This window comes from Bos indicus x Bos taurus, chromosome 21, assembly GCF_003369695.1.
Source record: "Bos indicus x Bos taurus breed Angus x Brahman F1 hybrid chromosome 21, Bos_hybrid_MaternalHap_v2.0, whole genome shotgun sequence".
NCBI classification, from domain to species: Eukaryota; Metazoa; Chordata; class Mammalia; order Artiodactyla; family Bovidae; genus Bos; species Bos indicus x Bos taurus.
This window is the reverse complement of record NC_040096.1, coordinates 65,192,213-65,207,682: the sequence shown is the minus strand read 5'-3', so window position 1 is coordinate 65,207,682 and position 15,470 is coordinate 65,192,213. Positions and strand designations below refer to the sequence as shown.

The 15,470-nt window shown below is 44.6% G+C and overlaps 1 protein-coding gene across 5 annotated transcripts in view; it reads right to left on the bottom strand.

The window, feature by feature from the left end:
• The window catches only part of WDR25 (WD repeat domain 25), a 145,662-nt gene that overhangs the window by 54,818 nt on the left and 75,374 nt on the right, over positions 1-15,470 (bottom strand). For 4 of the 5 annotated variants that reach the window (XM_027522002.1, XM_027522003.1, XM_027522006.1 and 1 more), the window contains one exon: positions 2,417-2,564. In XM_027522002.1, the coding sequence (XP_027377803.1) occupies positions 2,417-2,564 (148 nt within the window). Of the gene's footprint in view, positions 1-2,416; positions 2,565-2,847; positions 3,099-15,470 lie in introns of those variants that run through there. The other variant, XM_027522004.1, reaches the window with a different exon arrangement.

Here is a 15,470-nt window from a genome sequence, read left to right as displayed (position 1 = left end):
TTCCCCTCCTGCGGCTCCCACCGCACCGTGGGTCACACCTGCCACCAGGGAGACCTGCCATGACTCCCTCCTGCTCCAAACTCAGCAACAGCCCCCGACCGCCACCGGCTGTGGCAGGCCCTAACTCAGCAGGCGGGAGGCCTCCTGGAAGGCCTGAACACGTCTGAACCCCCCACACTCGCTCCCACCCACACTCACACCCAGAGACCGTGGCAGGGTCTGTTTAACATCTGTTGACTGAGGAGACAGATTGTGACAAAGGGCCACCAGGAATTCACTAATGTTGTCAAACTGACTTGCATTTGATTAACCCGCCAGCATCACCTGCGTGGGAAACTCATCCCACCTCCACCCCTGGGCAGGCGATGCAGGCACCCGTGGGTGCTCAGTGATGCTGGTCTGGGGAGCAGCATGTGGGGAAGGCACGCCCCATGGTCCAGGACACGTGTGGAGCTGGAGCTCCCATTCCTGCACCCCCAGACTCACCTCCCCCAGCTCCCTGCACCCCACACACACCACATGGTTCATGCTCCCATGATGGATCCATCCTCGTTCCATCTGCTGAAATTCCACTTCCCTCCTCCTCCTCACCAGCTCCCCTCTATCCTGATTCTCTGTCTCCCCTATTCCTGCATCAGCTTGGGCCCCACTTCCTCAAGGAAGCCTTCCTTGATCTTCCAGGCTACATCATCTCAGCCTTTCACTGTTCTCTGGGACTCCCTGTATGTCTGTCTCCACCAGCAGATGGGAGCTTCTCCAGGGTGGATCCTGGGGCTTGTTCACCTCTGTGTCTCCAATACCAAGCATGGCTTCCTGGATCCACGGGCAACGCAGTGTAGCAGTCAGGCCACCAGCCTCGGAGCCTGGTAGACCTGTGATCATCCTGGCTCGGCCACTGCCCGGCTGTGCCTCTGGGTCTGCGTGACAAAGGGGACTCTGGAGGCGCCAGTCTCAAGGAGTAAGTGGGGCCTCACCCTGAACAGAAGGCTACAGAAGACCCTGCACACAGCAGGCACTTGGTGACAGGACCTCCTACTGTCATTGACTCAACGGTCACCATTACCCAGCGGGACCAAACCCCCGGAGCCGCAGCTCCCTCTCGGCCTGGACAGGCTCCCAGGAAGGTCACGGTCTGAGGAGCGCACACACCCAGCACGGTGGAACGGGCATGGAGTCTGCAGTGGCACAGGTGTGGCTCCAAACCCCACCTTCCGTGCACCCCTGGAGGCCCCGAGCCAGTCCCTTGCCCCTCTGAGCCTCAGTTTCATCACCTGGGAAATGGGGAAAACGGTGGCTGGCAGGATCGACGTGTCACATGCAAAGCCTGGAACACTGCACCCACCGCCCTCATGGCTGTCAGCCTGGTCACCACCCCACCGACTGACAGCCCCCGGGGCTCGGTCACAGGCGCTGCGAGGCACGCATAAGGCTACCCTGCATGACCCAGCAGGAGACAAGGACACTCGGGGTGAGGAACAGACCCACTGCACCCGAGCCGCGGGGCAGAGTGAGGGCCCAGGCTCTGGGGGTGCTCAGCCCACTGTTTGCTGGGCTCTGGGAGAAGCCTGGGCCCCCAGCGTCTCCCCAGCTGGGCCAGGCAGGCAGGGGCGTCCCAGGGATCAGTGTGAACCCAGGCCTCCCCTCCTGGCCCTAGTGGCGGTACCCAGAACAAAGTGAGCCAGGAGGAAGCCAGGGAGGCACCAAGGGCAGCCAGCCTGGGGTCAGGGGGCTAGGCTGGAAGCCAGCTCCGTCCTCACTGGAGAACCACGGCCAGGCCCGTGGTGCTCCCAGCGCCTGCCGCCCAGGAAAGCTGGGGAGTGGAAAAGTTCCCTTGCTGACTTCTCTCTCCTTCTCGCCCTGCTTGTCAAGCACCCCCTGAGGACCCAGCCAGCACAAATCCATCTCACCCAGAGGCCGGTGCGGGGCAGGCGGGCATGAAAGCAGAACTTGTTTGCAGACTTCCCTTATGAGCTGGAATCGTTCCTTACAGCCTTTCAACGGTAATGAATTGACAGGAATTCTAAACTGATTCCAACCAAAGGACACTGTGATAAAGCTAAATCTATTTCAGTACAAATTGCATGTCAGAAGTTGATTAAAAAGCCACCTCTTTATCCAGCCCCACAGCTTGGGGCCGAGACAACCTTGGGGCTCTGTCCTCCAGGCGAGTTGGCCGAGGCCCACCGTGAACCTCTCCGTGGAGAGGCTCCGTTTCAGCCAAATGGAAACACACTCCCCAAGCTGCATCGCCCCTGATCCCAGGTGCCCCAGCCCTGAAAATGGCTGCAGCCTGTGGCCGCAGGATTCCACCCCCGCACCCCAACCTGGCCAGGAGGAGCCTCCCCAGAGAGAACGTTGGCTCAGCTGCCAGCTCGCAGGAGGCGGCGCCTCAGGGGAAGGATACAGAAAAACATACCTGTTTCGAGGTCTGTGAGGTGCAGGGCGAAGTCGAAACCGCCGCTGAGGATGCGCCGGCCGCAGGGGGACCACCGGGCGGCCCGCACTGCCTCGCTGTGCAGGGAGTAGGTCTGCAAACAGCTCCCTGAGTCCACGGCGTTCCACACCTACGAGGCAAGCACAGCGACACACGGCATGAGTGGGACCCCGACCTCGGGCTCAGCTGGGCCCTCTGCATGGGGAAAACGCTCCCACAGTGGAACTAGACTCCCCATATTTGACCATCCAAGCAGGATCTAGATGCGAAATTCTCTTGGTGGAAATATAATAAGGCCTTAGGACTGGCAGGTCACGAGGGAGCCGTTCCCAAAATTTTTTCTGGGGTTAAGGGAGCCCACAAGGAAACAGCCTGTCCTGTGTCCTGCCACGCACCTGCCTAGCCCTTCTCACCTGCTTCACACCTGCTTGCCACCTGTGCCTCTGACCTCTGTCCTCTGAGACAGGACTTTCTGAGCCCCGCAATGGACATGGCAGCAGGCCAGGCCATCTGCATACGTCCCGCTTTAAGACTAAAATCCAAACTAGAGCCTGCCACACCGGTGCCTGCAACCAGACCAGGAGCAGACACCTGCCCGAGGGGCACGCTGTCCTTTTTCCTGGGAGAGAAGGTACCATCCCTCCCTGGGCCCCTGTTCTCTGTGGAGAGTGATGCTCATGGCAGAAATCCCTGTGTACACTTAATGACCTCTGAAATGTGTTTTTAAGCCCTCAAGTACAGAACTGAACATTCCGAGAGCAGGGACCATTCGGGCGTGAAAGAGCTGCATTTGGCTTCCCACCAGCTCTTGCAGCAAACTCCGCCAACCACCATGAGCCCCCCAGGAAAGACTAGCAAGCAAGGAGCCTGAGCCAGCTAGCCCTACGCCTGACACAGGGGGGTGCTCAATAGTACAAGTATCCCCCTCTCTGGTGTCACCCCAGGAAGAAGGGGACACTCTCACCGACCCTCCGAGCTGGGTTAGAGGCGTGAACAAAGGAGCCAGAAGGCACCTGCTGCGCCTCCCGAGTGACGCTGCTGCTCACAGGTCATGTGACTTGGCCGAGAAGCTTGGCCTCTCCTGGCCTCAGTCTCCACCTCCACATAACGGGGGTAAGCGGGGCCCCACTCCCAGGCAGCAGTGGCGGGGAACGAGAGAGGGTTGGGCACGCTGCACCGTGCCTGGCGCCCGGCAGGAGCTGCGGTGCTGGAGGCTGTGCTTTCTTGAGGCGTGTAGAGCATGTGGTTTTTAACAGCAGGATTCCCTGACCCTCTCTTGTTTCCTTAGTAAGAGTAAACCCAAAGCATGCCCACACGCATCCACAAACTGGATGTGAACAATAACCTCCCCTTTCAAGATGAGAAAATTCACCCTGTCACATTCTGAAGGTTCTCAAAATGCACAGGATCAGAGTTCTGAAAGCGTTATTTCCCAGGCATATGTAAATATCTAAGATTAAGAAAACAAGAGGTCAACAGTGGCCTTCAAAGGATGTTGAGAGACCTCGGTTCCTTTCTTCCTTGTGAGGGGTCAACAGCTGGGGTTTCAGACTGAAAAGCAAAAACCAGCAGCATTTACATTTAGAAATATGAACAGAAATAACAGAGGAGGCAGCCAGAAGACTTCAAAGTGAAGTGGGAATTCATGGTGGAAAGGCAGAGCACAGGAAACTGCTGTTTTTTTCCAAAACTATGTACAAGTATGACTTGAATAGAAACAATAAAGTAAAATTAATGAACTAGATCTACAGGGTTATAGTCCTGAATACATAAGGCAATGCACACTGTTGCATATATTCAGTATGATGTCATCTAAGCTTTAAAAGCACATAAAAACACCACCTCACATCCATTAGAATGGCTTCTATTATTTAAAAAAAAAAGAGAAGAAGATAAGTGTTGGCAAAGATGTGGAGAAATCAGAACCTTTGTACATTGTTGATGGAAATGCAAAACGGTTTGCTCACTAGAGGGAAAAAAAGTATAGCAAAACCTCAAAAAATTAAACATAGAATTATAATATGAACCAGCAATTGTTCATATTATATATATGTGTGTATATATATATATATATAACCATACACTTGTGTATATATGCTCAAAAAAGTAAAACCACGGTCTCAAAGACATATTTGTACCCCAATGTTCATAGCTGTTGATGGATGGGGCTGTGTTCCCTCCCTGTATTTTGGCTGAGGCCAAACTGTGGTAAGGGTAAGGTCGGTAATGGTGACCTCCTTCAAAAGGGCTTATGCCAGAACTGTTGTATTCAGTGCCCCTGACCCCACGGCAGCCACTCAACCCACGCCTCCACCGGAGACTCACACAGGCAGGTCTGACTCAGTCTCTCGTGGGGCCGCTGCTCCTTTCTCCTGGGTCCTGGTGCACACAGGCTTTGTTTGTGCCCTCCAAGAGGCTGTTTCCCCAGTCCTGTGCAAGTTCTGTAATCAAGTCCCACTGGCCTTCAAAGTCAAATTCCCTGGGGGTCCTCAGCCCCTTTGCCAGATCCCTACATTGGGAAATCTATTGTGGGCCCTAGAACTTTCACAACAGTGACAAAAATCACTGCAGATGGTGACTGCAGCCATGAAGTTAAAAGACACTTGCTCCTTGGAAGAAAAGCTACGACCAACCTAGACAGCACATTAAAAAGCAGAGACGTGACTTTACCGACAAAGGTACGTCTAGTCAAAGCTATGGTTTTTCCTGCAGTCATGTATGGATGTGAGAGTTGGACCATCAAGAAAACTGAGTGTTAAAGAATTCATGCTTTTGAACTGTGGTGCTGGAGAAGACTCTTGAGAGTCTCCTGGACTGCAAGATAAAACCAGTCAATCCTAAAGGAGATCAGTCCTGAATATTCATTCAAAGGACTGATACTGAAGCTGAAGCTCCAATCTTTTGGCCACCTGATGCAAAGAACTGACTCATTTGAAAAGACCCTGATGCTAGGAAGGATTGAAGCCAGGAGGAGAAGGGGATGACAGAGGATGAGATGGTTGGATGGCATCACAGACTCGATGGACATGAGTTTGAGTAGGCTTCGAGAGTTGGTGACGGATAGGGAAGCCTGGCGTGCTGCAGTCCATGGGGCTGTGCTGCAGTCTGTGGGGTCACAGAGAGCTGGACACGACTGAGTGACTGAACTGAACTGGACTGAATGTCCATAGCTGCATTCATTATTCACAACAGTCAAAAGATGGAAGCAACCCAAGTGTCCACTGATGAATAAATGGATAAACAAAAGGTGATCTATATATATACATATACATGTATATCACATACATGTACACTTACACAGTGAAATATTACTATCTTAAGAAATGAAATTCTGACACATCCCACCATATGGATAAACCCTGAAGACCTCACGCTGAGTGAAGTGAGCCAGTCACAAAAAGTATAATCTCACATACAAGAGGTTCCGAGAGCAGTCAAAATCATGGTAGAAAGTAGAGCAGTGGTTACCTGGGATTGCCGGGAGGGGGAAACGGGGATCATGTTAATGGGGACACAGTTTCAATTTTGTAACATGAAGAGTTCTGCAGATGCATGGTGGTGATGGCTGTACAACAATGTGAATGCACTTAGACTTGTTGTCTAATCATTAAGTGGTGACCAACTCTTTTGCGACCCCATGGACTGTATAGCCCAACAGGTTCCTCTGTCCACAGGATTTCCCAGGCAATACTGGAGTGGGTAGCCATTTCTTCCTCCGGGGGAATCTTCCTGACCCAGGGATCAAAGCTAGGTTCTCTGCATCGGGAGTGCGGAATCTCAGCCACTGGACCACCAGGGAAGCTACCTTAATGCCAATGAATCTACACTGAAAAATGGCTACATCTTATGTAGCCATTACATATTATGTAAATCTTATGTGTATTTCATCACAATTTTAAAAACACACAGAAGGGACTTCCCTGGTGGTCCAGAGGCTAAGACCCTGCACTCCTAATGCAGAGGACCTAGGTTTGATCCCCAGGCAGGGAATTAGATCCCACATGCCTCAACTAAGACCCAGCACAGCCAAATAAATAAATTAAAAGTATTTTTAAATGTTTAAAATAAATAAAAACTCACATGAAGCAAAACTCTACCATGTTTATTTGCACACTGAAGAAGGCTGAGCACCTAAGAATTGATGCTTTTGAACTGTGGTGTTGGAGAAGACTCTTGAGAGTCCCTTGGACTGCAAGGAGATCCAACCAGTCCATTCTGAAGGAGATCAGCCCTGGGATTTCTTTGGAGGGAACGATGCTGAAGCTGAAACTCCAGTACTTTGGCCACCTCATGCGAAGAATTGACTCATTGGAAAAGACTCTGATGCTGGGAGAGATTGGGGGCAGGAGGAGAAGGGGACGACAGAGGATGAGATGGCTGGATGGCATCACTGACTCAATGGACGCGAGTCTGAGTGAACTCCGGAAGTTGGTGATGGACACAGAGGCCTGGCGAGCTGCGATTCATGGGGTCGCAAAGAGTCAGACACGACTGAGCAACTGAACTGAACTGAATAAGACTACAAAAATCTTCATGGAAGGCCTTTCCTGGTGGTCCAGTGGCTGAGATTCTGCGTTTCCACTGCAGAGGGCACAAGTTGGATCCCTGCTCAGGGAGGAAGATCCCACAGGCCTCTCAACCAAAAAATAAATTCAAAAAGAAAATACATATGGAGAGGGTAGTCACTTCTAGGAATTGAGGGCGAGGGGCAGGGCTGGGGGAAGGGAGCTGTGAATACCATCCTGTATTTCCCCTGGAGAGAGGCAGAGAGAGGGTCAGAAAATCAATGTGCTCTGCAGCACATGTGCCCAAATGTTCCCATCTATTAAATGCATTCATTTACTTATTCATTCAACAAACATCTCCTGAGTACCAGACGTTGGAGCGGGAAGGAAGGGAAGGAGGAGGAGGAGGGGGTAGATGGGAATCCCAATCAAAGAAAGAAGAGACTCTGAACCCTGTGACACCAAGGCCAAATCAGCGACCAGAGAGGTCTGATTTCTCGGCCACCACCTCCTGAACCAGTCGTGGAAACACGTTTCAGGAAATCCAGCAATCCCTAAGCTGCCCAACAACTCCCCTCCAAAGTGAAAAATGCGTACTTGGCTCTCCTGGTTGATATATACACAACGATAGCATCAGAATCAATGCAGACCAGTCAGCCGCTTCCCAAAGTACCCGGGGTGAAGAAGAGAAGAATCTTTGCTAATCGCTCTCCCTAATTGAATTTAATGTTCACTGTCAAGTTTTAAAGATTAATTCCCAAACACTGCAGCAGTCTGACATGTGTACCTTTTTTCAATTAAGTAATTAGGAGATCCCAATCTACCTCCGTGGAGTTAAGGAGTTACGGCTTCTGTCAAATGTGCTAAGATGACTTGATGTGTTAACTGGAGACATTCTGTGTGTCCAACGAAAGATTTAGGAAGAACATGGCAAGTGAAGTGTGGTGCTGTAGCTTGCTCATCCCACATTTCCTGAGGCTTCCGTGTCCCGGTTCCTGAGTTGTGGCCCCACCAGGAGCTCCCCCTAGTCTCTCAAAACCTATTGCTTTAGCCACAGGTCATGTTCTTTCGGTCTGTCTGCCTGCCTTTTGTTCTTTGTTATAAAACAAATACAATCTCCATTTAAAAATACCCAAATTCTATAAAAGTACTGAAAGGAAAACCCCATAGGAACCAACAATAGGACTGCTGTTTCTCTGATGATATTGGAAATAGTTGTGTTCTGTGAAATTTAAAAAAAAAAAGAGAGAGAGAGAGAGAGGAAACACAAAGAAAAAAATAAGAGTCTGCCATCATCCCACCACCTGGAGACAACCGTTTCAGACTTCTGGGTGAATCTTCGTTTGGCCTGGTCCTGCCAGCTCCTGCCTTGTGGCTCTTCCTGGTTTTAAGCCCCAGCTCCTAACCTCCTGTCCATCCTTGAGCCCTTGCTGCCCCCCAGGATATCGTTCTAGAGACCACTGTCAGGCTTGCACAGCTTAGCAAAATCCTGTGTAGTCAGTGCCCAAGCCTTCACCATACCATTTACCTGCAAAAGCTGTGAGAATCCTTCAGGGTGAGTATGTTCAAGGGCTGGAATTGTGCTGGATCCACCGACTAATTTGGGGAGATGACTTAACAACACTGAGTCTTCTGATCCATGAACAAGATATATGGCTCCTTTTATTTAATTTCTCTTGTTGTTGTTCAGTCATCAAGTCATGTCCGACTCTTGCAACCCAGTGGACTGTAGCCCTCCAGACTCCTTTGTCCACAGTATTCTCCAGGCAAAAATACTGGAGTGGGTTGCCATTTCCTTCTCCAGGGAATTTTTCTGACCCAGGAATCATCTAAGCAATGGTTTAGAGTTTTCTGATGAAAAAATCTTAGATACCTTTTGTCAAACTTATCCCTATTAATTTCATGTTTGGATGACATTATAAACGGTATTTAAAATTTTGTCATTTCAGGTTCTTCTCTTCTAATATGCAAAAATACAATTAATTTTTGTATATTGACCTTGAATTCTGCAAACTTGCTAAACTATTAGTCCTAGAAGCTTTTTCTGTACATTCAGTAGAATTTTCTACATGAACAATCATGTATATGAACAAAAACAATTTCACTTCTTTTCCAATCTAGATATCTTTTATTTCTTTTTCTTGCCTTATTGCACAGGCTATAATCTCCAGAACAATGCTGAATAGATGTGGCATGAGTAAACACCCCTGTCTTGTTTCTGACACTACAGGAAAAGCAATCACTCTTTATAGTTAAATAAGATGTTAGAGGTAGAGGTGGGAATGGGTGGGAGGTGGGAAGGAGATTCAAGAGGGAGGGGGACATATGTGTACCTATGGTCAACTCATGCTGATGTATGACAGAAATCAAGCCAATATTGTAAAACAATCAACATTCAACTAAAAACAAATACAATAAAAAAGAAACAAAACAAAAAAAGATGCTAGAAGTAATGTTTTCATAAACGTGCCTTAACAGTTTGAAAAAATTATCTTCTATTTCTAGTTTGCGTAAAGTAAAGGGATGTATGTAGGATTGATTTGCTAAATTTTATTTGAAACTTTTACATCCATGTTCATGAGATATTAGTCTGTTACTTTCTTCTCTTGCTTTGGTACCAAGGTAGCCTCATAGAACAAACTGGAAAGTGTTTCCTCTTCTTCGATTTCCTGGAAGAGTTTGAGGAGAATTATGTGTTAATTTTCTATGGCTGCCTGTAACAAAGCACCACAAACTGGGCGGTAGATAGATAGATATGTACTGTCTCACAGTTTTGGAAGCCAAAAGCCTGAAATCAGGGCAGGACTGGTCGCTCCCAAGGGCAGTGAGGAAAGGATCTGTTCCAGACCTCTCTTCTTGACTTGCAGATGGCTGTCTTCATGTCCATCTGGTATTCTCCTTCTATGCCTGTCCCCAAATATTCCCCTTTAATGAAGACGTAAGTCATACTGGGTTAGGGTCCATTCTGAAGATTTCATTTTAATTTGATTACCTCTGTAAAAATCCTATCTTTAAATAATGACATATTCTGAGCCAATGGGGGGTTAAGACTTCAAAATACAAATTTTGAGAGAGACACAATTCAACTCATAACAAATTGCTACTACTTCTTGCTTAAATATTTGGCAAAATTCACTAGTGAAGTTTTGGGGCATGGAGTTTTCTTTATGGGAAGGGTTTTAAATAGGAATTCAATTTCTTTAATAGAGACAAGGCTTTGGGAGTTATCTAACTCTGTGGGTGAGCTTTAAGTGTCTGAGTCTCTTAAGGGGTTTATCCAGGTCATCTAAGTTGTAGAATTCCTTGCTAGAAAGTTGATCACAACATTACCTTTGTTGTTGTTGAATTGCTAAGTCATATCCAACTCTTGCAACACCATGGACTATAGCCCACCAGGCTCCTCTGTCCATGGGATTTCCCAGACAAGAACATTGGAGTGGGTTGCTATGTCCTTTTTCAGGGGATCTTCTTGACCCAGGGATCAAACCCACGTCTCCTGCACTGACAGGTGGATTCTTTACCACTGAGCCACCAGAGAAGCCCAACATTACCTTGGTACTCTCTTAATATCTTTAGAATTTGTAATTAAGTCACTTCTCTCATTCCTAATATTGGTAATTTGTATCTTTTTTATTCCTGATGAATGGTTAAAGTTTTATCACTTACACTGATTGCAAGGAACCAGTTTTTTATTTCACTGACTTTACTGTTTATCTGTGTTCTATTTGAATTATTTCTGCTCTATCTTTATCACCTTTCTTTTGCTTATTTTGGGTTGAATTTTCTTTTTCTGTATGTCTTAAAGCGGGAGCTAAGACCATTGATTTAAAATTTTCTTCTTTATTAATACAGGCATTAATGCTATAAATTACCATCTGAGAACTGCTCTAGCTACAGTCCACAAAATTTTATATGTTGGGTTTTCATTTGCATTTGGTTCAAAATGTTTTCTAATATTCCTATCAGCTTCTCCCGGGACTCAGAGATTATTTACATATGTGCTGTTTAGCTTCCAAATATTTGGAATATCTGTTATTGATTTTTAATTTAATCCTATCATCATTAGATAATATACTTTGAATAATTTCAATCCTTTTAAATTTACTGACACCCTTGTTTTATGGCCTATAATATGGTCTATCTTGGTAAACATTCCATGTACACTTGAAAAGAATGTGTATTCTGCTGTTACATGGAGTATTTTATCAATGTCAATTCGGCCAAGTTGAGTGATAGTGTTGTTCAAGTTTTCTATACCTTTACTGATTTTCTGCCTACTTGATCTATTGATTATTGAGAAAAGGGTATTGAAAGCCCCAACTATAATTGTGGATATGACTGACTCTTCATGCAGTTCTATAAGTTTTGCTTCATGAATTTTAAAACTCTTATTAGGTGTATACATATTTATGCCCCTAATGTTAAGCACCTCATGTTACATCCTTTGATAAATGAACCCTTTATCATTATAAGATGAGATTCACTGAGGTTTTGGTTACATGGATTTCTAATTTTTCATCAGATTTGGAAAACTTTTAGCCATTATTTATTTAAATAATTCGTTCTGCTCTCCCTTCTTCTGAAGACTCTGATTTCATGTGTGTTGGGTAAGCATGACGTTGTCTCACAGTTCACTGATGCTCTGCTTATTTTTCTCCTAAACTTTTTACTATCTGTGTTCCACTTTAGATGGTTTCTGGTTTTCAAATTTGCTATTTTACAGTTAATGATTTGCAAATAATTACATCTAGTGTATTTTTCCTCCAAAACATTTTTCACGTCTAGAGTTTGATTTGGATTTTTCTTCTGTCTTCCTTAACATGCTCAAGCTTTTCTCTACTTCTTTGCATATCTGGGGCATATTTATAAAAATTGGTGCAACATTCTTATTTGCATCATCTGTGCCATTTGTGAGTGTGTTTCTATTTTTCATTTTTCTTCTCATCATGGTTCAGATCTTTCTAATTCTTTCACATGTCTTACAATCTTTGTTCAGAAGCAAGACACCATGAATTTTACTTTAGTGGATTTTTTTTTATTCCTATAATACTCTTAAGGTTTGTCCTGGGACACAATTAGATTACTTGGAAAATGTTCACTTCTTGCCAAGATAGTCTCTAAGCTTTGATAGGAGGAACCACAGCAGCATTTATTTAGGGCTGTTTTACTTCACTCCTGAGGCAATACCCTTGTGAATTACAAGGATTTCCCACTCTGGCTTATGGGAATATGAAATATTCATGGTCCTGTGAGCTCTGGGGATTGTTCATCTTATTCCTTTCAAGTGGCTCTTTCCTCACCTGGGGGAGCTTCCTCATACACATGTGCTGATCAGTATTTCACTGAAGATACTGAGGGGAGCTCCTACAGATCTCTGGAGCACCCCCTCTCGCCCCAGGCAGCACTCTAATGCCTGATTCTCTATTTTGAGAACTCTAGCTGCTGTGACGTTCCTGGATTCCAGCTCTGCCTCCTCAACCCAGGAAGATCACTGGGACCCGTCTGGGTGTCTCCTCCCTGTGCTATAGGCCAGAAACTCTCACCTGGCGGTAACCTGAAACAATCTCAGGGACCATGCCATTTTTCCTCTCTCAGGGATCACTGTCTACAGTACCTGGTGTTCAGTGTCTGAAAATCACTGTTCCCTTACATTTCCTCTGTTTTTCTTTAAGCTTGAAGCATAAATCTGGCCCCATATTACTCCATCTCTGCCAAAAGCGCAAGTTCTCTTAAGTTATTTAGAAGTGTGTGATTTAATTCTCAAATGTTTATAGAGTTATTTTTTTTATTTTTCAGTCATTATTATTTATTAAAAATTTAATTCCATTGTGATCAGAGACTAGGCTATTGTTTAAACCCTTTTAAATGTATTGAGATTTGCTTTACATCATAGCTCATGCCCTACCTTAGAGAAGTACTATTTGAATTTGAAAAACATCTACACACTGCACTTTATGTACAGTGTTCCCTAAACGTTAGTTCAGGTAGCTGACAAGGTTACACAGATCTTCTATCTTTACTGATCTGTCTAGTTGTTCCATCAATTACTTAGAGAGAGTGTTATAATATCCAACTATGGCTATAGATTTGCTTATTCTCCCTTGAATTCTGTGAAAACATCTTCATGTATTTTGAAGCTCTGTTATTAGGTAGAGATTGCTATATCTTCCTGATGAATTGATCCTTTTATCATTATGAAAAGTCCCTCTTATCTCTGGTAATACCTTTTGTCTTGAAGCCTATTTTATTGTTCAATACTACAATACTTTCGGTCTTCTTAAGCTTACTATTTGGATGATATCCCTTTATTCCATGCATTTACTTTTAGCTTCTTTCTTTTTTGCTTTAAGTGCACCTCTTGCCAACAATATACAATTTAGTCTTGCTTTTGTATCCATTCTAACAATCTTCTTTTTGAAGATTTTTTTTTTAAATCTTAAAATTTTAATGTGGGCCATTTTTTAAGTCTTTATTGAAATAATTTTTTACAATATTACTTCTATTTTATGTTTTGTTTTCTTGGCTGACAAGTGTATGGCATCTTAGCTCCCTGCCAGGGACTGAACCCACATCCCCTGCATTGGAAGGTGAAGTCTTAACACTGGACTACCAAGGAAGACCCCTGACAATCTCCTTTAATTGTAGCATTTAATTGATATACATATAATGCAATTGTTAATATGAGCAGATTTACATCTATCACTCTGCTCTTTTTTTTTCTGTCTTAACCTGTGCTTTATTCCTCTTTTCCTCCTTTGAGCTATGCCTCAACATTTTTTTAAGTGTTTACGCTAAGGATTACAATACACATGCTTAATATTTTAAAGTCATCTTAGAGTTAAACTGTACTAGTTTACATAAAATATAAGAAGCTTGCAACCATAAATATCTTTTCTTGAACCCTATCCTTTATGCTATAGCTGTTATATGTATTATACCCACATGTTATAAACCCCACAATGTAATGTGATAATGTTTGCTTTAAATAGTCGTGTATTTTTTTAATGTAAGAGGAAAACATAATCTTTTATATCTTCCCACATATTCACCATTTACAGCCTCTTCAATTCTTCTAGAGATGTGAGTTTCTATCCGGTATCATAGTTCTCTGTCCAAAAGAACTTCCTTAACATTTCTGCAGTGCATATCTGCTCAACAAATTCTCGCCTACTTTTCATTCATCTGAAAATGTCTTTATTTCACCTTCATTCTTAAAGGATACAGAATCATGAGTTGAAATGTTTTTAATGGCACTCTAAAGGTGCCATTCCACTGTCTCTGAACTCTACTGTTTCTGATAATAAGTCAGTATATATATTTTTATATCATTATTCCTTTCCACATGACATTCATTTTTCTCTGGCTACTTTTAAGATTTTCCTCTTTATCTTTAGTTTCCAGAAGCTTAACTATGCTAGGTCACAGTGTGATTTCCTTTACATTTGCCTTGTTTGGGATCTGCAGGGTTTGGCTTTCTTTTTCTTTTGAATCTGGAAATGTACATATTTTCACCAAATTTGGTGAGGTTTTAGGCATTATTTCTTTGAATAGTTTTTTCTTCCCCACTCTCTCTCTCATCTTTGACTCCAATTAGGAAGCGACAGTTAGAACCAGACACAGAACAATGGACTGGTTTCAAATTGGGAAAGGAGTACGTCAAGGCTGTATATCGTCACCCTGCTTATTTAACTTAAATGCAGAGTACATCATTCAAAATGCTGGGCTGGAAGAAGCACAAGCTGGAATCAAGATTTCCAGGAGAAATATCAACAACCTCAGATATGCAGATGATACCACTCTAATGACAGAAAGCAAAGAGGAACCAAAGAGCATCTTGATAAAGGTGAAAGAGGAGAGTGAAAAAACTGGCTTAAAACTCAACATTCAAAAAAACGAAGATCATGGCATCTGGTCCCATCACCGCATGGCAAACGGGTGGAGAAAGGTGGAAATGGTGACAGATTTTATTTTCTTAGGGTCCAAAATCACCATGGACAGTAACTGAAGGTATGAAATTAAAAGATGCTCGCTCCTTGGAAGAAAACCTATGACAAACCTAGACAATACACTAAAAAGCAGAAACATCACTTTGCCAACAAAGGTCCGTATAGCCAAAGCCATGATTTTCCCAGTAGTCATGTATGGATGTGAGAGTTGGACCACAAAGAAGGCTGAGCACTGAAGAATTGATGCTTTCTAACTGTGGTGCTGGAGAAGACTCTTGAGAGTCCCTTGAACAGCAAGGAGATTAAACCAGTCAATCCTAAAGGAAATCAACCCTGAATATTCACTGGAAGGACAGATGCTGAGGCTCCAATACTTTGGCCGCCTGATGCAAAGAGCCGACTCATTAGAAAAGACGCTGATGCTGAGAAAGATTGAGGGTAGGATGAGAAGGAGGTGACAGAGGATGAGATGATTAGATGGCATCACTGACTCAATGGACATGAGTTTGAGCAAACTCTGGCAGATAGTGAAGGACAGTGAAGGGAAACCTGGTGTGCTGCAGTCCACGGGGTCACAAAGAGTTG